Source organism: Pieris napi, chromosome Z (genome assembly GCF_905475465.1).
Source record: "Pieris napi chromosome Z, ilPieNapi1.2, whole genome shotgun sequence".
Classification (NCBI taxonomy): Eukaryota; Metazoa; Arthropoda; class Insecta; order Lepidoptera; family Pieridae; genus Pieris; species Pieris napi.
In genome coordinates, this window is record NC_062259.1 from 3,027,150 (window position 1) to 3,048,392 (window position 21,243).

General features: G+C 34.6%; 1 protein-coding gene across 8 annotated transcripts; it reads left to right on the plus strand.

The window, feature by feature from the left end:
* The first annotated feature begins 546 nt into the window (after nucleotides 1-546).
* On the plus strand, nucleotides 547-20,360 carry LOC125062154 (H(+)/Cl(-) exchange transporter 3). 8 transcript variants are annotated; one of them, XM_047667807.1, is made up of 18 exons: nucleotides 547-671; nucleotides 1,368-1,439; nucleotides 5,117-5,282; nucleotides 6,405-6,437; nucleotides 7,554-7,583; nucleotides 8,054-8,193; nucleotides 8,602-8,805; nucleotides 9,130-9,280; nucleotides 10,044-10,202; nucleotides 10,540-10,679; nucleotides 10,803-10,985; nucleotides 16,050-16,261; nucleotides 16,333-16,538; nucleotides 16,602-16,742; nucleotides 17,297-17,507; nucleotides 18,526-18,689; nucleotides 19,215-19,437; nucleotides 20,217-20,360. In XM_047667807.1, exons 2-18 carry the CDS (start codon nucleotides 1,377-1,379, stop codon nucleotides 20,305-20,307), a joined length of 2,517 nt encoding a protein of 838 aa, XP_047523763.1. In that variant the 5' UTR covers nucleotides 547-671; nucleotides 1,368-1,376; the 3' UTR covers nucleotides 20,308-20,360. The 8 variants fall into 8 exon arrangements, with proteins under 8 accessions (XP_047523763.1, XP_047523765.1, XP_047523766.1 ...); XM_047667811.1 differs by lacking the exons at nucleotides 547-671; nucleotides 1,368-1,439 and adding exons at nucleotides 3,753-3,861; nucleotides 4,468-4,490; XM_047667809.1 differs by lacking the exon at nucleotides 7,554-7,583.
* The last annotated feature ends 883 nt before the right edge of the window (nucleotides 20,361-21,243 follow it).

Here is a 21,243-nt window from a genome sequence, read left to right on the forward strand (position 1 = left end):
ATTTTTACTCTTAATGTATAGGTGCATTTAAATTTTGGCAGATAATCTTTGCATGGTCGTTGCGAGCTTGTAGAACGATTGGCCTACGCGGTCAATGCTGGACGAAAGCCCTTTATACACCGAGAGGGAACTCAGTGGGTCTCGTAATGTCTCAGCGAGTATATTTACACAGCACATAATCAAAACCTATGTTACAATCATTGGACTACCACGCAGTGCGGCTAATTAAAGTATAATTGGCTCACTTCACATGAACCACAACAAGAAAGTAAATATTTATTTCAATGATGGGTCTATGATCAATTCTAATGCCGTTGCAGTCTGTAGTCTGTACTCGAAATATATATATCTAAAATGACAGTTTGTGTCGACAACTTTTCATCCAATGTTACAAATTTAGTTTTCGTCTTTCTATAATATGTACAGTGTACTACAGTTATTAAGGCATCTTGACTAAGCCCCCTGTCCAAGTTATAAAATATAAATGTCAAATGTCAATTGTCTTGGCTGTTGGCAACACCAGTTTCATTTTCATAACAAGTTTTATTTTAGGAACAGTACCTAGTACCTACTAAAATTTCACGTTTAAAACTACGTGTTACTTTAATAAGTTGTTTTTTTAGTGTTATCCTATTAGGTAGTTAGACTATAAAATGTACACCTTTATTTAGGTAAGTAAATTATTACTTATAAGTTTGATGCTTCGTTAGTTTGTTTAAGAAACGTACAATTACTTTCCATACTAGGGTTAATAATGATTCTGTAACATTGAAAGCGTTTAACTTAGTTACTATCAAAATTTATTGTTATAAGTAGGCGCTTGGAGTAATATTTTATATTAAGGCAATCAATATTGTGAAATATTACGATCACGGTAGTTCATTGGGGGCGTAGTGAGACGTTAAAGTTGGCACAAATCTCGACAAAGCTAAAATTATGGACATTAACTATATTTGGGTTTTAATAAGTTCTCCTTTCAATATTGTTTTGGAAAATATTATAATTCATTACAATTATAGCATTTTAATTATTAACAAGTCATTAAGACTAAACCAAGATAATATAACAAACTCTTAGATTTTCTTGGTATATTACAGTATATTATGAAATATCAATATGTTTCTAAGAGTACTTGCCATAGTTTTACATTAATGTTTTGGTTATTGGTCCTATGTAATAAATATATACAACTCAATCATTTGTTATGTCAATATCAGCCCTAAGAAGCAGCCTATCTTATATTATTGTTATAAAGTTTAAATACAAAATTAAACCTTTATTGTGATACAATAAAATATGAATATATTATACACTTATACACTAACATACTTTACTGTTACTAACATTGCTTTTATATATTTTTTAAGATTCTGGCAATGGAGCGTTTCCCTCTAAAAGCAACTAAAATGGCAGCTACATATCAATCTGTCTATAAAAAGGTAAGATCAGGATTACTGCACTTATTTTAATTCATATATGTACTTACATACTTTGTTTTAAATTATTCTTCCTTCTTTACTACTTTAACTGTGTTTAGAAAAGATCAAATTATATAAATAATGTGTGTAGTGTATGGGGAAACCCATTTCAATCATTTATATTCAAAGGAGATTTAATAAATCATGGAACATGCACATACAATAATTCAATAATACATAGTTTCTGACCTCACTACTATATGCCTGGAACACATCGTCACATATTTCGGTCATATGATTTGAGAAACTGTTTGTGTTTGATTACACTTGACAGCAAAATATCGCACGGCTGTTCACAAACCAGGTACACCAATCAAAACTATGCTCCAATAAGATAGGTGCTGGACAGTAACTGATAGACAGATAATCCTTTCAAGCTGCTAACCTTGATGTTTAGACATGAGCTACCGACCTGACACAGAGAGAAACTCCATATAATGCCACTCAATTTAACATTCAACTCAATGTTGACCAATATTAGTTTGCCCTAACCACCCAGTGTAATGTATTTTTCCTTATAATGACAACTCTTTATAAATGCAACATTCCTTTAGTAATGATATAGAGTGTAGTCTTCTTTATTTTACTGATCATGTTGATCATCAAGTTGCAACAAATTTTTTTATATGCATAACCAAAGTAGGGATGTGACATTCTGCATAAAAAAAACGATTTTTTATTAATCGATTGGTTATTTTACCATAAAAAATCGATTAATAAATAATCGATTTTTTTATTAATCGATTATTTCCTAATTTTTGAACTAATTTCAAAATAGACACCTTAAATATTTTATTTATCATGGTTTTATTACTTAAAAATAAGCAATAGAAATTATAAAGAAATTAAAGTTTTAGAATAATCAAAATCGCAATTAACATAATCTCGTATTGATAGATTTTAGGTGAAATTAAATAGATGCTGAGCCTTTTCTGAAGCAGATTGCAGTATTTTTGCTGTCTTTCTTACTGTATGTAACCTTGTACTGCTGAATAAATTTATTTTACTTTTAAATTATAGTGGTAAATTTAAACTTGAGTTTTTGTGGAATTAACTGGTTTTATTATACTTTCGATGTTTTGTAAAAAACATCAATGCATCGAGTATTTCAATGTATCTACAAAGCATCGGATCTATTCAATGTATCGAATTGTAAACGTGTGTACCAAATGTCCCTAATAGTTCGAGTCGATTGATTTCCAATTATAAAAAGAATCGATTATTTTTAATATTAAAATCGCGTACAAAAATCGATTTTCATCGATTATTTTCCATAATGAGATTATTTTTCACATCCCTAAGATGAAAATAAATTGAATTGGCTAAGGTTTTAGAAAAATGCGTGATTTACTAAGATTCAAATTCAGATCAATTAGAGAAAAACAGAAATCACACTCGGACGCATCTTTTGACCTTCGTGTTAAATCAATTACGACATAACCGCGATACAATAACTCTTATCGTATCTACGATGATTCTGGTTCTTTTTACGGTGAGCAACGAAGTATGTTTATGCCCTTATTACCTTTTTTCTTATTTTCTCTTATCTTAAAGTACTGTAGTCTTATAAGCTCGAATCCCTTTATTGAGATTGGTTTCAGAGAAGCTTTATTCCCATACTAGGTATAGCGCGTCAGTTACAAATATGAGTTCGTGCCTTCGAACTCCGACAATAGAATGATTACTTTATCATTGTGCGAAATTCGTTCTTCATTATATTATACTGCAACTTACCTCGCCTTGAGGTAATCGCCATGTGTGTCAGAAAATATGATCTTGATCACACTATTAAGATACATAGATCTGTGGCTAAGGTTGTAGCGCCACTAGTTTTTTGACGGCGAAATAAGTTGAAAAGGTTTTTTTTTTAAATAGACGTAGAAAATAAAGTACATATATTTGTTCTGCGTCTATTTTCAATTGAAAAATAAACAAATAATTACTGATGACTGAAGTTGTCTACTGTTATTTTATTAATCACAGCATTTATGCAAGATAGTCTAGAACGCTACTGCGCACGGGCCGTAAAATTTCAAATGCGACTGAGTAAAAAACGCTATATTCTCTCAAGTTTGTGTAACAATATTTCAAAACAAGCCCCTTTACTACGATGTTACGAATGATAAACTTTTAAATCAGTTTTAATAAACATGAATGCGTCACTGTGGATTGTTCGTTGTCGTTCCTCATGATTTGGCGCTGCGCCGTAGGCTGTTGTGCTCTGTGGCAAGAATATCGATTTTGTAAACTCGGCAATACGTAGTCACCGCTTCGCTCGCCCTGAGGGCTCAAAATCGGGCTTCGATACTAATACGCTTGTATTCGGAGTTAATCAACTTTTCTCTTCCTCTATACTGCTTATTGGTTCTTTACTGTGAGATGAGTGAGTATTTGTATAGTTTCAGTATAGTCGCAGTTGTTTTTTGCTATGAATTTTGATATTATGAAACTGTAACTAATATGTATATATTTACTGACGATCTTAATCAAATGTAATATTATACACCCTGTAAGTTAAATTTCTGGCTAAGTAAATACCGCTATATTTTCGTTGTATATTCATATTTCTAGAAGGAAGGATTTTGTTGTATAGCAATGATGTAAATTTTATTCTTGTTGCATATCAGACTAATTTTATTGCGAATTACGGCGCTGAAACAACATGGCGCAATATTGAAAAAACATCTGTTAATATTTGTAATAACATTTATTTTATTAATTAACACGTAAATAGTTGAGAATTTGCAAATTTAGCGTCAATATATACATAGTAAAGTCGAACGGATTGCCTTACGGTAACGTAACACATTGCAATTTGCATTCATATAAGCCGCGCGGTAATTAAAAACCTATAATTGTATTTAATGGACAACACAGGTCAACGATAACAGGTACCTGGGTACAATACGTTACATCTAAATGCATTCACGTAAATCGTTGAAAGTTTATTTTCACAGTAATTTAAAATGTTATTGTTCTGTATAATCAGGTCTTTCCACAACAGTTTTTTCTGTAAGTTTGATGTTTTTGTAGGTAATTCATAGCCATTCGAATCACATTGAGAGCCTCTTAAGTATCAGGAAGTCTTGCTTATCGTTATTATATTTTACACCTCACACTCAAAGATCAATTGCACCGCTAAAATCTCACGCTTATCAATCTATGTCGCGACCATACGTTGTTAATGCATCCTCTATGTTATTAAAATCGTATTATCAGTAGATAGATGCACTTAATATTAATTAGTTCGTTGCCCATACTAATTCAATTTACAGTAATTAGTTTACGTGGAGTGACGATGTGTCGTATATCTAAATATATATAAATGTTATGTTGGTTTGTGTACGCTTCAATAACTCAAAAAGGTCTGCACCGATCGAGCTGAAATTTTAGCATGATATATAATCCGCATCAAGGATTGTTTTTATCTTTTTTGTTTTTTTGTTTCATTTTTTTCCACAAGTATTGCTAAATTAAACTTATATGAAATGTTTTGTTTCTCATTTCTCACTCGTGACACTAAAATGAATGTTACCGTCAATATCGTTCACTCAGAAAGGAACTATATATGATTGAAGCTTCACTTATGAGACTATCATAGTTATACCTTTTACCAATTATTATGGTTTATTATTCAGGGTACTAGTCAGGGAAACGGCCACGGGGATCCAAGCGGAGAAGATGACATGGTGAACATTAATACAGGGTCGCAGCGCGCGGCCGATACTCCCACTACGCCCACTAGCCACGGTACCTTCCAGTTATATGAACATGGCACGAGGTACAGCGACGCGAGTGCTACATGTGAGTTAAAAAACTTTAGATTCTGGTTTTTCCCTAACCCGTCAAAAGAAGTATAACTTCAAAAAAATAAATTGTTGACTATAGCAAACTTCAGGGTGTCGATTTTTTGTGACGGTGTGCGCGCGCATCGTAAAAATTTACTCTTATAATGTTTCCCTAACGGGCCAAAAGAAGTATAACTTATAACTTTGTTTACCATTACCGATTTAGATTTTATAAATATATAGATAGAATAAATAGGTAGATAGGTATCAATTTAGAGAGATTGCACTTAGTTGAATGCACCTCGATATCGAGAAAGCACTTAAGGAAATCCATGGTGGCTTCCATTTAGTTTAATGGCCTAATCGACGACAAATTGATTCTGTTATAAATGGAAGTAAAAAAAAATGAATTTTATCAAATCGCCTCAACTATTTATTAATTGAATAGAGTTATTTTTTATTGATACTCAATATTGTCAGTATTCGTAGAATATTGTTTATATATGTCGCAGCCAACTGGCTTAATTAGCCGTTTAATTAACAGCCTAGCCGTTTAACTAGCGGCCTGAAAGATGTTCAGCCAGTTGATCAAACAGCTAGGCAAATGGCTTGGATAGATGGCCTTTGTATTTGCCTAGCCTGTTGACTGTTAATTTAAATTTCACTTTCTGCCACTTTCAAACTCGAAACGAAACTCTTCAATCTGCCGATATGGCATCGTAAAACCACAACTTTGATGGTGTTTTTCAAAGTTTCATGAAAAACAACAAGTACAATGGAAGATTGTAGGGACAATAATATTGTAAATTTGACTCAAGCAATTTAATTTTAAAAGAAATATTTTTTATGCAGATGATTCATCTTTTCTGGCAAATAATGACTATCGTACGAATGGCATAAGCATTAGCCAGCCAGATTAAATGTTGTAACAAACGCTACGGCTGAATATCTTTCAGGCCGTTAGTTAAAAGGCTAGGCTGTTAACTGAACGGCTAATTAATCTAGTTGGCTGCGACATATACATGGTGTAAATAGATAGTATATTTAAAAAAATATGTGCCGTATTGTATAGTTATTTGGTTGGTTGGGTTAAATTATGTACTATAAGTTTTATATGCTGAATAATTTTTCTTTCAAGCATACATCGCTCAATACTTCAGTTCGTCGTCCGGTAAGATTAAACAAATGGCGCAGTAATGTTGTTGTATACGTTGTTATGCTATTTGCATTTTTGTGGTTTTAGCTCTCATTAATTAAACAATCATAACTAGCGCACATATTTTATATAAACATTCACCTCGTACGTTGATAGCGTTTATCATTTCACAATTTTCTACAAAATGCATCAACTACCCTTAGAAACCTTCTTTCTCACTCTCGTTTCAATTATTTATTTGCCAAAATGCCAATATTGCAATAAAAATAATCAGGTTCGAAAGAGATAAGATTTGGTTGTTCATCCGCGAAGTTTATCAGTATTAAAAGTACATTCAGTAAGAGAAGTCATCTATTTGTTTTATTAATAAATAATAATAATGATGGAAGAGTCAATCCTTGATCCCGGAGAGTCGGCGCCCCTAGTTGGTGATGATGTAGGTAAACTAAATGTGTAATTTTTCTATTAATTATTATTATTACGGTATATTGATCACCAGTAACATACCAATGTATGTAGTTAAAATTATTTGTACTTAAGCCATTTCTCTTCATTTCACAAAGAGTTTTAGATTACTTTAAATATTTTTGTATGCTGATAGCACGTGACTTATACTATGATTAACTATTCATTAAATACCTACTAACGAATCTTTGCGTAATTTTATTTAAAAGGCAAAATATTGCGTGTGCGTGATCGTGCATAATAAATACATATACAATTATTATTATTTTAAAGATTAATACAGTGTAAAAAACCAGTCTAGCGCGATAACAAAACGGAAAAAACAATGACTGATATTTTAAAGTTTACGGAAAAAGTATACGTAGCGAGTAGTCTCCTGACTAAAGGTAATTTGTCAATGTCAATGTCAAATTTGAGATTTGGAGACATTGACAGTGAATAATCAGCTGTTACCAGAACGACGAAAGTTAATGTTTAGTTCATAGTTGCACTTTACACTTGTTCTTCGAGAATTTCTTTTGTTTTTGTAATCAAACTTTTTCCGGTCATCTAACTGTACCTTATTTAGCACTGCTGTAGCTTGTTGAATTCAGCACGCGTATTCGTAGCAATAATGGCGTAAAAGTGTCTAGATTTAGGCGTTAAATTAGCAAAAAACCTTTTCAGGGGACGCCGTGATGTTCTCTGGGCTGCCAGGTGAGACACTTTGCCTCCTTTTGCTTAGTAATTGTATGCTAATAGCTTAAATTGTTGATAGACATAATAGTTGTTGGCTTGCATGAGTAACTAATTTGTAATGTAAAGATATGTTATTTGGTTTATACAATGAACTGATGTTAGATATAATAATAAAGCCTAATGTTTGTTATTGGCCTTGAAAGAAAGAGCCGTCATATCACATGTAGTTGTGTAGCAATAATGTCTTCAACATCACGTGATTGTGAGTCTGAACGGGCGGGCGCGTCTGTGTGCGTACAAATTGCAATAGTTGTATTAAAATTGAATAATAGTCTTGGTAGCAGCTTTATTGTTACAATTTTGCTGTGGATTAAGGTTTAACCTGTGTTATAAAGGGTTTAAATAATGACTACAGCACGAAGAGGTATTTAATAATTAGCTAAGGTAAGCTGTGAATGCTAAAGAAACGTGTTGTTATGTTTATTCAGGTGAAGCCGATGATATTCCTGGTATCGGTCAGTATGAAGATTTTCATACGATTGACTGGCAAAGAGACATTGCCAGGGATCGTATGCGTCATAGGTACATAGTCAAAAAGAGGCAGGACTCTATATGGGATCTTATAAAAGTGAGTAGAGTCAGTTTTCATTATATGGAACAATTATTCTATTCAGTCATAGCTTTAAATAATTAATCAGATAAGCCTAAAAAGGATTTTACTTTATTTGTTTTGTGTTTAACATGGTATTTTTTTTTGCTTTTTGTTTCTTCAAAAGGTTTTCAATTTATATTCTATTTTGCTTTTATTTTTTTACATTAATTTTAAATATAAAATTTAGTTTAATAAGTATATCTGAAATTTTATTGTTTATATTCTACTAATCATGTGTAAATGTGTTTTTGTTATAAATTTCTTGTTAAATGCTATGAGTAAGATACTTGCATTGAATAAAAATAGTAATGATAGCCAAGAAAAGTTTGTGCAATAGGAATTATATAAATATGGTGTATATTGATTTGATTTTTTGTTATTTAGGGAGCTCACGATGCTTGGTCAGGATGGGTGTGCGTTCTTCTAGTGGGTATTTGCACTGGCGTGGTAGCCGGTGTGATAGACATTGGCGCATCATGGATGACAGACCTCAAGTTTGGCATCTGTCCACAAGCCTTCTGGTTCAACAGGGAACAATGCTGTTGGTCCAATGATGAAATCACTTTTGATCGTGAGAATTGTTCAGAGGTACGATGTTATTTGGTTTATTACAAATCCATAGACAACTCTATCTTTTATCTAGAGTTACTCGTCATGTATATAATATTAACATTTTCATTTCCTATATAAATAAAACTATATGACGATTTAAGCATTTATTAGCGATATAGCTATAACATGTCACCCACTTCACAAAATGTTGGCTCGTCTTGATATACTAAATTAACTCTAAACAATGATTTATGTTTATTTTGGATAAGTAAATACTACTACCTATCAAATGTCTAAATAGACTATTAAAATTCCATGACGGTTTCAAAATACTTTTTCTTTTTGTTTGTTCACATACAGTGGTTGACGTGGCCGCAAGTATTTGGTGAATCAAGGGATGGTCCCGGCGCTTATATTATCAGCTATTTATTCTACATTGTGTGGGCGTTGACTTTTGCGGCTTTGTCGGCTTCACTTGTGCGAATGTTTGCGCCCTACGCTTGTGGATCTGGTGAGTTATACATGGTCTATTCCAGCCTTTTTTTATGATGGTGGTGGGGATGCTCGCCCCAACCAATTTCTGAATTAGGGAATAAAGTTCCCCGTGTGTAGACGCTTTTAAGTGTAGATTAGATTGATACTACTCAAAGTAGATGAGTATGAGTATTTAAAACTCTAGAACTTACAGTGAAGTTTTTCTCGAGCTGATCGTCTATACACCTATGCGTAGAAACGGCAAACCAGAAATATTAACCACAATTTTATATTCAAGAAGCCTACGTTCTTCTTTTGCTGGTGAAAGAACCTATTCCTAATATTGTTTTGATTCATATACAATAACTACTGTGGCGTGGGGCAATATTAAATAAAGAGTTGATGAAGTCAAGTCACAATCATTTATTCATTTAGGTAACACAATGACATTTATGAACGTCAGAAGAAAATACATATTGAATGCTAAATGCTTCTAATTTTTCATTTACTGCCAGTTCTCAAATCAAGGTCGTAGAACGGAAGAGAGGAACTGGCAATAAACCTTAACTCTTTTTAATTTAAGTTTTTTGTTTTACACAATGTAAGGAGCTGCAACCATTACACCATGTTTCACATGACATCTTAAGTAATAAATAATAATAAAATAAATTAAAAACAAATATTTGTCCTCTATCAGCAGGAGGCATGGTGAAATAGGAGCACGCACTTACATTCTCGTGGGAGTATCACGTTATCAACACCAGTTCAACTCGACAATAATTTCTATATTTCTTAAACAGGTATACCTGAGATCAAAACAATCTTGAGCGGTTTCATCATTCGTGGATACTTGGGAAAGTGGACATTGATCATAAAGTCAGTTGGTTTGATCCTCTCCGTGTCTGCGGGCTTATCTCTTGGCAAAGAAGGACCAATGGTTCATATTGCTTGTTGTTTGGGTGAGTTTATCACCTTATTCATTGAATAATTGGTTTGACAATTTTTTTTATTTTTTTTTTTATGGCTCTGGCACGATTTGTGCATTAGCCAGCGTCAAGTATAGGATTTTTATAATTCGTGCTTGTCTTTAGAAATTCGACCGTGTCCTCCATGTACGGTTTACGGCACTCGTCCGGTAACGCACAACCCTCCCAAAGGCCGAGAACAAATTTAAATTAAATTAAAACTTGCCCTCGAACCGGGAATCGAACCCGGTACCCCTCACCTAGCTGCCACTTGTTAAGACCGCTAGGCTATGAGGCCCCCTTGACAAATATATATTCATGAATATTTCAGGTAATATATTGTCGTACTTGTTCCCAAAGTACGGACGCAATGAAGCCAAGAAGCGTGAGATTTTATCAGCGGCTGCGGCGGCTGGAGTCTCTGTCGCTTTTGGAGCTCCCATTGGTGGTGTGCTTTTCAGTCTTGAAGAGGTGAATAGTTAATACGACAATACATAGACATAACATTTTTTAAACACACACACAGAAACACTCAAAATAATAATGTTTTATAATTATACTGGCTTTATGTTTAAATGTTCTGTTGAATTCTAGGTGTCGTACTACTTCCCATTGAAGACCCTTTGGCGGTCCTTCTTCTGTGCGTTGATAGCGGCATTTATTCTTCGTTCTATAAATCCATTTGGCAATGAGCACTTGGTACTTTTCTACGTGGAGTACAATAAACCTTGGAAATTCTTTGAGCTGATTCCTTTTGTCGGTCTTGGTATAATTGGGGTAAGTATTAACTAATCGTTGCCATTCACGATGAATTATGAATGGGGTTCTTTTGAAGTGAAACTTCTTTAGGCGCATGAGGGTAAAATTTAAACGCAATTATAATATTATCGTCACGAAGATGTGCAACGTTTTTGTCGAAGAGTAAGCTATTAAAACCGATTGAGAGAGAGAGAAAGGGAGATCGTGAAAAAATACACGCTAGTGTTTGATGTATTCGTTTAGTTACATATTAGAACTTTAGATGGCAATTCAGTCGCATAAAGTCTTGTGCAATAAACGCAGATTTTTATTTATTTATATTATCATTGTTAAGATTAAGTAATCTGCAATGTATCTACATTTATAACGTTAGTTCTAAGTTTGATTTGTTATGTTGGCAACACCGCTTTTGTCATTGACTATTGAGTATTGAGTAATGAGTCCGGTAAAATAAACATCTTGTTTAAGAAATATATCTTTTATTATTAAATCACTTCAGGTTATGGGCCCAGGTGCGCCTAGACACGAAACCGTAACTGTGATTTAATAATATGCGCCAAATGTTAATATCGGCGTTAAAATATCGGCGTGAAGAAAAGTAAGGTTAAGTGTACCTAACAACGCGACACGCGTGCCCGTCGAGAAGGAAGAATACTTGCCCTAGCAGGTCAAGGCAGGAAGGCAAGATGGAGGGAAGCAACAACAGCAGTGTTATTAAGCTGGAAGGCTCCAGAAACTGGAATATCTGGAAATTTCAAACAACCGTACTCTTGCGAGGTTATGGTTGGCTAGACATAGTCGAAGGAACAACTTTAAAACCAGAGGAAGCTGGTCAAAAAGCTGCCTGGGAAGCAAAGGATGCTAAAGCTCAAACATTGTTGGTGACAAGGATGAGCGAAGATGTTATGTTACACATCATTTCTTGTACAACCTCGGCTGACATGTGGACAAAACTACAAAGTGTATTCGAGCAAAAGTCAGAGACCAGTATTCATATTGTACAGCAAAGATTTTTTCAATATAAATATGAAGCGGGGACTGAGATGTCAGTATTTTTGTCAAGGATTCAAGAAATGCAAAACAAGTTAAAGCAATTGGGTGAAGAGATCTCCGACAAGCTTGTTATAACAAAAATATTAATGTCTCTGCCGGACCAATACAAACATTTTGTCTCAGCGTGGGAGTCTGCACCTGACCATAAGCAAACATTTGACAATTTAGTGGCCAGGTTGTTAGTTGAAGAAGAAAGGGTGAAGGAGAAGAATTATGATCCAGAGCAGGCATCATCATCTGCATTTGTTGCCCGGAACAGGAGTGGTGTAAAATGTTTCAACTGTGGGAGACTTGGACATGTTCAAAGTGAGTGTAGAAGTAAGAACAATAAAAATAACAGTGAAGAAAAAATGAACAATAATAACTGTTTTTATTGTGGCAAAGCTGGACATAGTAAGGCGCAGTGCTGGTTCAGGAAGAATAAAATGATGACAAAAGACAATAAGAAGAGTAAAAAGAGTAAAGAAAGTAATGCATTTGTTGTGTCGAGTGGACAAAATCTAGAATCCAAGTGGCTGGTGGACTCTGGGGCAAGTGAACATATGTGTTACGACCGTGCTTTATTTATGTCTTATTCAAGTTTTTCAAGTGATTCTCAAAGATCCGTTATCGTGGGTAATGGAGCGGCGATAAGTGTGTTGGGCTGCGGACAGATGGCGGTGCAAGTGCATAATGGCACTGAATGGATTGACACTACGTTAGATGGCGTTTTGTTCGTTCCGGAATTGAAAACCAATTTGTTCTCTGTGAATCGTGCCATAGACAAAGGATACGTTATGATGACAGATGACGGTTCGTGCAAGTTCTACAAAAACGATAGTGTTTGTGCGATTGCAAAACGTGTTGGGAACTCTTATTACATGGTTTTACGCTATAAATTCGAGGTGGCGAGCGTCGCTAAAACAGTAAACAATGATTTAAATGAGTGGCATGAAAAATTATCACATCAGAACTTCGATCATGTGAGAAAAGTATTGCAGCAAAAGAACATAAACACAGAACTAACCTCTTCTGTATGTGAGAGCTGCTTGAAGGGTAAAATACACCGGTTGCCGTTTGGTAAAAGCGATCATGTCAGCACAAAAACCTGCGAGCTCATTCATGCTGACACCTGCGGTCCAATGGAGGAGGTGTCTGTTGGTGGCTCCAGATATTTCGTTATACTGAAGGATGACTACTCAAACTACCGTTGTGTCTATTTCGTCAAGACAAAAGACCAGATAAAGAATTGTGTTGAAGATTTCATTAATAAGGCAGAAAATGTAACTGGGAATAAGATAAAAATGTTTAGAACTGACAACGGTCTCGAGTTCGTCAACAAGCAGTTAAAAGAAGTGTTTTCAAAACGTGGAATTATACACCAAACAACAGTACCATATACACCTGAACAAAATGGGAAGGCTGAGAGAGAAAATAGAACCTTGGTGGAAGCAGCAAGAACAATGTTGTATGCAAAGAACTTACCAAAGAAATTATGGGCAGAAGCAGTAAATACAGCAGCATTTGTGCTAAATAGGACGGGGAAGAGTAAACAAAATGAGAAGACACCATTTGAAGTATGGACTAATCAAAGTTTCGACATTAATGAATTGAAAATATTTGGTACACCAGTGTATGCACATATACCAAAAGAAAGAAGAAAGAAATGGGATAAGAAAGCAGAAAAAGGATTGATGGTTGGATACGGGGAAGACATCAAGGGTTATAGAATATATTTCTCGGAGAAGAATACTGTTGATACAAAGAGAGATGTGGTTTTCTTGGAACAAGAAAAGAATAAAAAGGGAGAACCAATAATAATGTTTGACTCCAAGGAAGAAAATAATGGAAGTGAAGAATCTCAAACAACCTCAGAAGTTACCCCTACAAACTTTGATGAAGATAGCTGTGAAATCACTATGTGTGATAGTGTGTCTGTAAGTGAATATCAACCTTGTAGTGATGAAGAAACTTCATCAGAAGAGACAACAGCAGTCCTAAATGAAAGAAGCAAACGTGTGAGAAAACAAACCTCATTCTACAAGTGTAATAATGTATACAGTGAAGAAAGTGAGCCAGTGACATACAAGGATGCTATGAGTAGAAAAGACGCTAGCAAATGGAGTGAAGCTATAGACAAAGAGTTGCAAACCTTAAAAGCGAACAATACTTGGGACTATTGTGATGCACCAGTGAACACGAAGGTGGTGAGTAGCAAATGGGTTTTTAAACTGAAAGGTGTAAATAGTGTTAAACAATATAAGGCTAGATTAGTGGCTAGAGGGTTTGAACAAGAAGATGTGTTTGATTATTATGATATTTATGCACCAGTAGCAAGATTATCAACCTTTAGAGTGTTTGTTGTAATAGCAACTAAATTAAACAAGCCTATATACCAAATGGATGTAATTGGGGCATTTTTGTATGGGGAAATAACTGAAGATGTTTACATTAGGTTACCAGAAGGAGCCTATTCTGGTGACAATAATATAGTTAAGCTAAACAAATCCTTATATGGGCTTAAAAATTCGCCAAAATGTTGGAATGTTAAATTTAATTTTGTAGTAACAAGGGAAGGTTTTGTAAAGTCTAACTGTGATTCATGTTTATATAAAAGGTGTAACGGGGATGATAAAACTTTTATATTATTGTATGTTGATGATTTATTAATTTTTGGAACAAATGTAAAGGAAATTATACAGCTCAAAAGTGTACTAAATAAGGAATTTGACATGAAAGATTTGGGTTTGGTTTCTGATTTTCTCGGAATAAATGTAAATCAAAATTTGGAAACTGGTATTACCGAACTAACTCAAAGAGATTATTTGAAAAATGTTCTTAAAAGATTTAACATGTTGAATTGTAAACCCATGATGACCCCTATGGACCCCAATTTTAATGCAAAAATATTACATAGTAGCAGTGATATTATAGATAAAAATACTGAGAAGTTATGTAGACAGATGATAGGTTGCTTGATGTATGCTGTGTCGGGCACTAGGCCTGATTTGTGTTTTCCAGTGTCTATGTTGAGTAGATTCCAGAAATGTGCAAATGATGCATTACTAGCTGCATTAAAGAGAGTGTTTCGTTATGTCAAATGTACTCTAGACTATAAATTAACTTATAACTGTAAAGATATAGTTCTGGAGGGCTATTGCGATGCTGATTGGGGCGGTGACCTCCAGGACAGAAAGTCCACCTCGGGCTATATGTTTATGCTCTCAAACTGTATGGTAGTGTGGTCCTCAAAGAAACAAGCATCTGTTAGTTTGTCTTCAACAGAGTCGGAATACATTGCATTGAGTATGGCTGCTAGTGAAGCTTGTTGGCTAATAAATTTATTAAATGATTTTAATTTCCAAAATATTTGCCCAGTAAATATTTCCTGTGACAATCAGTCAGCCATAATAAATGCAAGAACCGAGTCTGTTAAGCGTTTAAAACATATAGATATTCGTTATCATTTTGTTAGAGAAATGATAAAAGATAATAAAATATGTGTTAAGTATGTTCAAACTAGCGAACAACCTGCAGACATGTTCACAAAAGCCTTGGGTAGAGAGATTATCTTAAGGCATCTTTTTAAATGTCATGTTGGATAATGGTATCATAAACTGAATTTCTTGTCTTGATACAAATAGAGAGGCTATTAAGTTGTATTAAGTTTTTTATTTTTTGTAGAGATAAATGTAGACATTGAGAGGGGGTGTTAAGATTAAGTAATCTGCAATGTATCTACATTTATAACGTTAGTTCTAAGTTTGATTTGTTATGTTGGCAACACCGCTTTTGTCATTGACTATTGAGTATTGAGTAATGAGTCCGGTAAAATAAACATCTTGTTTAAGAAATATATCTTTTATTATTAAATCACTTCAATCATTAGCACGTATACAGTGTGTAAACTGTGAATATAGATATACAAATACAATACAAACAATCTATTGGACTTATACCTTAGTAATAATTGTACTTTGTATGTACGCACTTTTTTTATATATAATGTGGTATGTTTTGTAGTTTCATAGGCTTGTTTCGACATTTCAGGGTTGCATAGCAACGATATTTATCAAAGCGAATATCTATTGGTGTCGTTACCGTAAATACTCGAAGTTGGGCCAGTACCCGGTCATGGAGGTTTTGGTTGTCACCTTAGTCACAGCTATAATAGCCTACCCCAACCCTTACACTCGTATGAACACCAGCCAATTGATTTACCTGCTCTTCAACCAATGCGGTATCTCCAATTCTCCACTATGGTAAGAGAGATTGAGTCTAAATTGAGAGAAGCGTTGAACTGAAAAAATCTGATCTCAAATTGTTTTTATAGCGACTACAAGCGCAACTTTACCGACCTGAACACAATAGAGAATGCGGTGGCAGGTGACGGGGTATATCGGGCCATGTGGCTCCTCACTCTGGCGCTGATCCTCAAACTGGTGATGACAGTCTTCACCTTCGGCATCAAGGTGCCTTGCGGACTCTTCATTCCGAGTCTCGCACTCGGTGCTATTCCCGGAAGGATCGTTGGAATCGGTGTGTATTCGTGTAGTACACGCAGTGAGGTCGTGGCATGATTACTAATGTTATGTTATCCAGGTGTGGAACAGCTCGCAAATAAGTACCCGAAGAGTTGGTTGTTTTCTGGGGAGTGTTCGAGTGACGACGACTGCATCACGCCGGGGCTTTACGCCATGGTGGGGGCTGCGGCTGTACTCGGCGGTGTGACGAGGATGACAGGTAGCAATCGTTCTTATTGTGTGGAATCAAAAGTCAAAAATCATTTATTCATATAGGTAAGGGAGCGTTCAAGTACGTAACGCAATTTTTGGACATTATTGCCCCCCCCCCCCCATCTAACGTAACGTAACTCGCCGTAACATTTTTCAGTACAGTACTGTACCCAAGTATAGTAAAACGTTTCGTGACCACCTAGTGACCTCGTTACTATTATATTACTGTGGTATAAGTCGAAAATAATATTAAAAATAACGCGTAATTTAATCCCCGCAACGCCTCGTAACGTTTTACAAAAGGCCCCCCCCCCCCCCAAAATTTGTTACGGAATACTTGAACGCTCCCTAACATAATGTACACTTATGAACGTCAATAAAGAAATTTACATTAAATGTTTCTAATTTTACATTTACCGCTAGTTCTCAAATCATGGGCGTAGAACGGAAGACAAAATAAACTCTCAATAAACTCTCCGCCACTCTTATGAATGATAGCCGGGTAGGGTAAATTTTTTGTCTAAATTAAATATATCTTTGTAAAATAATTGTGTGTTTTAGTTTCGTTGGTGGTGATAATGTTCGAACTGACGGGTGGCGTTCGGTATATCGTGCCCCTGATGGCTGCCGCTATGGCCTCGAAGTGGGTAGGAGATGCCCTGGGCAAACAAGGGATATACGACGCCCACATAGCCCTTAATGGGTATCCCTTCCTCGATAGCAAAGATGAGTTCCAGCATACCTCGCTCGCCGCTGATGTCATGCAACCAAAGTACGTATATGTATAAGGGATTGTAAAATATTAATTTGAAATGATATCAAACAGAAGTTTTAACATATTTACGATGAACTGAACTGATTAACTTTGTCTAATTTCTGGCGACTATTTTTTTTTGAAGTTATACTTCTTTGGGCGCGCTATGAAAAATTGATGAGAGTGAAATTTTACGATGACACAAAATTAACAGAAAGAAGTTAGTGGCGCATGTTGGCACGCACGCCGCCTCTCATTTAAAACACGTGTTTCCATTTTGTTTTCATTATACAAGTGCGAATTTTATATGTGCGTCTGAATTTAATCAGAAGTGATTTAAATTGAATATTTAAATCAATACTAATTAATATTAGAAAATAATAATATTAATAAATATTTATTTATTTAATTTTTCAAATGTAAACTGAACTTTATTGACTATAATGACTCCTTTTCCAGTCTTTGATTATTTAATTGTTATTAATTATTTGCATGCAATCAAAAACTATTTTTAATAATGCCAAAGAAGTATAACTTAACGCGCGTACATAAGGTACAGGCAACCTTTTTTTTTTGCGAAATATTATTGTTGAATGTGAAGAGTGCCTGTGTACTTTGCTAATGTTTTTATTCAACATTTATTTATTCAGATGTAGCGATATACTGTTGATATGTAAATTATAAAAAAAAATCTGGCTTAGCACTTTGCGATTTTTGTATATGTGGTACATAATCGACGACGTCTAGTGGTCAGTACCCCTGACTGCGAAACCATGAGTCCCGGGTTCGATCCCCGGCTGAGACGAGGTTGTGCGTGGTTGACGACGTGATGAGCATTTGGTGTTGTGCTTAGGTCTTGGGTGTTTAAATATGTATTTATATGTCTATCTATCTATAATATGTATGTATATCCGTTGCCTAGTACCCATAACACAAGCTTCACCAACTTAGCATGAGACTAGGTCAATTAGTGTGAATTGTCTTTAAAAAAAAATGCATTTTCTAGTAAATATGTAAATGTAAATTTGTTTTGCAGACGAAACGAAACGCTGTCCGTAATCACGCAGGATTCGATGACAGTGGATGATGTGGAAACTCTCTTAAAAGAAACAGAGCATAACGGATATCCGGTTGTGGTGTCTAAGGAATCTCAATATCTTGTCGGATTCGTTCTTAGGAGAGATCTTAATCTAGCCATTGGTGAGTGCTATCAGCTTATTAACTGGTGTTAACTTAACTGAAAAGTTTTACTGTGAACTGTCGCCACGGTTAATTCAGCAAGTAAAGTTACTAATACTATATTCTTTGCCATCAGTTATTATTTTTGGTGATGAATCTTCCAAGACTTCTTTACTTACACTATAAATTTATGCTACTATTTTTTTCCATTCTTTTTCTTTTTTTGCGTCTGAGGCGCAAACTAACTTTTGTGGTTTTTTTTTTTTTGAGCAGTCTGCTCCTCAGCATAATGCTGAGCCAGGGCCAGTTACTACCACAGCACACACACATTACACACTTAAAACGTACCTTATTCCTTTTTTTCTTACATATAATTTTTATTTTTTTAATTATTAATAGTATTATTTTGTGTCTTTCTGTGTGTGTGTTTCGTTAGTAGTAAATTGTTGAGAGGCAACCTTTTACATAGATTAAATGAAATTTGTTCGCTAAAAGTGCCATCGAATATTACATAATTTAATTCACTTAATGTATTATTATATTCAGCGAACGCACGTCGCACCATAGAAGGTATAACGGGTCAATCCGTGGTGATATTTGCTGTGGGGGGCGGCCCCACGCTTGCGAACCCCATCGGGCCGCCGCCTTTGCCCCTTGCCCGTATTCTCGATCTGGCCCCGATCACGGTCACTGATCAAACACCAATGGAGACCGTGGTGGATATGTTCCGTAAACTCGGCCTCAGGCAGACGCTTGTCACGCACAACGGGTGAGGATAGCATTTATATTTATATATAGCATAGCGTCGTTACCAAAATAATTACGATTTCATACTGTATACATTGATATACAAAAAACCCAAGATGCACAGTCTCGAATAAAAGTAACTCTCGAAAGTGTCCCGAAACACTATTTCTGTCCCTTTCTATAACAGTATATGTTACAAGCATATATTATTGCAAAATCAACCTTACGCGAATTGCTTAAAGTTGTTATTACAACGCAATGTATACGTACATAAAGCAATAAATTTTTACGACCGACCGTGGTCGGTAGGACAAGGTATTGAGTGGAGTCGAACATTACTTTTTTATTTACAACTATTTAACATAATTTTAAATTTATCCGACTTTTCGGGTACTTTACAGCGTGCGTGGTCACGGTGACTGAAGACAAAAGGTGTTGGATGTTAAATAGTTGTAAATTTATAATAATACATAACTTTAATCCGGTTAAAAAAAAAATGTTAAATTGGCTACCTCCTGACCTACACTTTATATAGCGTAAATATATTTGTCAAAAACTACACCCAAAAAATTAAAAAGTACATAAATTTATTTATAAAAAAAACACAAATAAATAACATCGACTCCACTTATTAGACGCGAGACTATTTGAAATGAGCGCACAATTTAGAATGTTGCGCTCATTTTTTGAGGACGTTTTTTAGACGTTGATTGTGCATCTTGGGTTTTTTGTATATCAATGACTGTATAGCTAAACTTCCAAAATTTTCGACTTTTTTGTCATAAAAAATGTTTTTTTTAGGCGTTTACTCGGTGTCATCACGAAAAAGGACGTTTTAAGGCACGTGAAGCAAATGGACAATGAAGATCCCAACTCTGTTCTTTTCAATTAGAAGAGTTCTCTTCGAGGCACGCGTGCTTTCTCTGTCTGTCTTCTGAATAGAAACTAAAGTCCGTAAAATTATAATCAAATTAGTAGATGTATATATTACCAACATCAATTAGGTAGCGATATATGCTGATATATGTTTTATCATTAGTATATAAGGATAAAATTGATATTAAAATTTGAATTTAATCATCCGTGTTTTGAGAAAGTACGGAGGTGTCGTGCGTAGAGCAATTACTTTGTGTCTGTGTTAAAGGAGAATGACACAGATTTAGTGAGTTTTTAATTTATACGTTAATTGTGTCGTTGTCCTTTCGTACGAACGCCTATAAGATCTATTTAAACTGTATAAGTTTGTATGTGTATAATGATTTTCATAATTTTTATATCTAATGTTGAAGGATGTGTGCATGAGTCTTGTGCTATTAGTTTTCTTTGAAGCGTTGACGTGTAATGAAAGCAGGGTTTGAAGAATTTGATCGGAATGTGTATATTGTGGTTTTTAAACATATTTGAATATACTAAGGCACTGGCAGCTGGCTGGGGCGTAGGAAAATTATATATTATTATTTAATACTAAAACTTAAATTACTAATATGTTGGCCCCTATATATACTATATATTATATATACTATATACTATATAATATACTAAATATTTAATTTCTGCTTAGCTTCATTCATTTCACAAACTACAATTCAAGAGATCAGTTTCAGTGTTAATATTATTTATTTTTTGACACCGGCTTTAAATCGTAAGGAATATTGAAATCAATCACTATGTATGTTCCAGTATTTATTTTTTTGTATAAATTGGACCTATTGTATTATGAATAAATAATTATGAAATAAAAACCTATTTGTTATTAGTGTTGTTATTGGCTAATAAAATAAAAATTTGTACATAAAATAAACTCAGTTTGATCTTTTATCATTTTGAT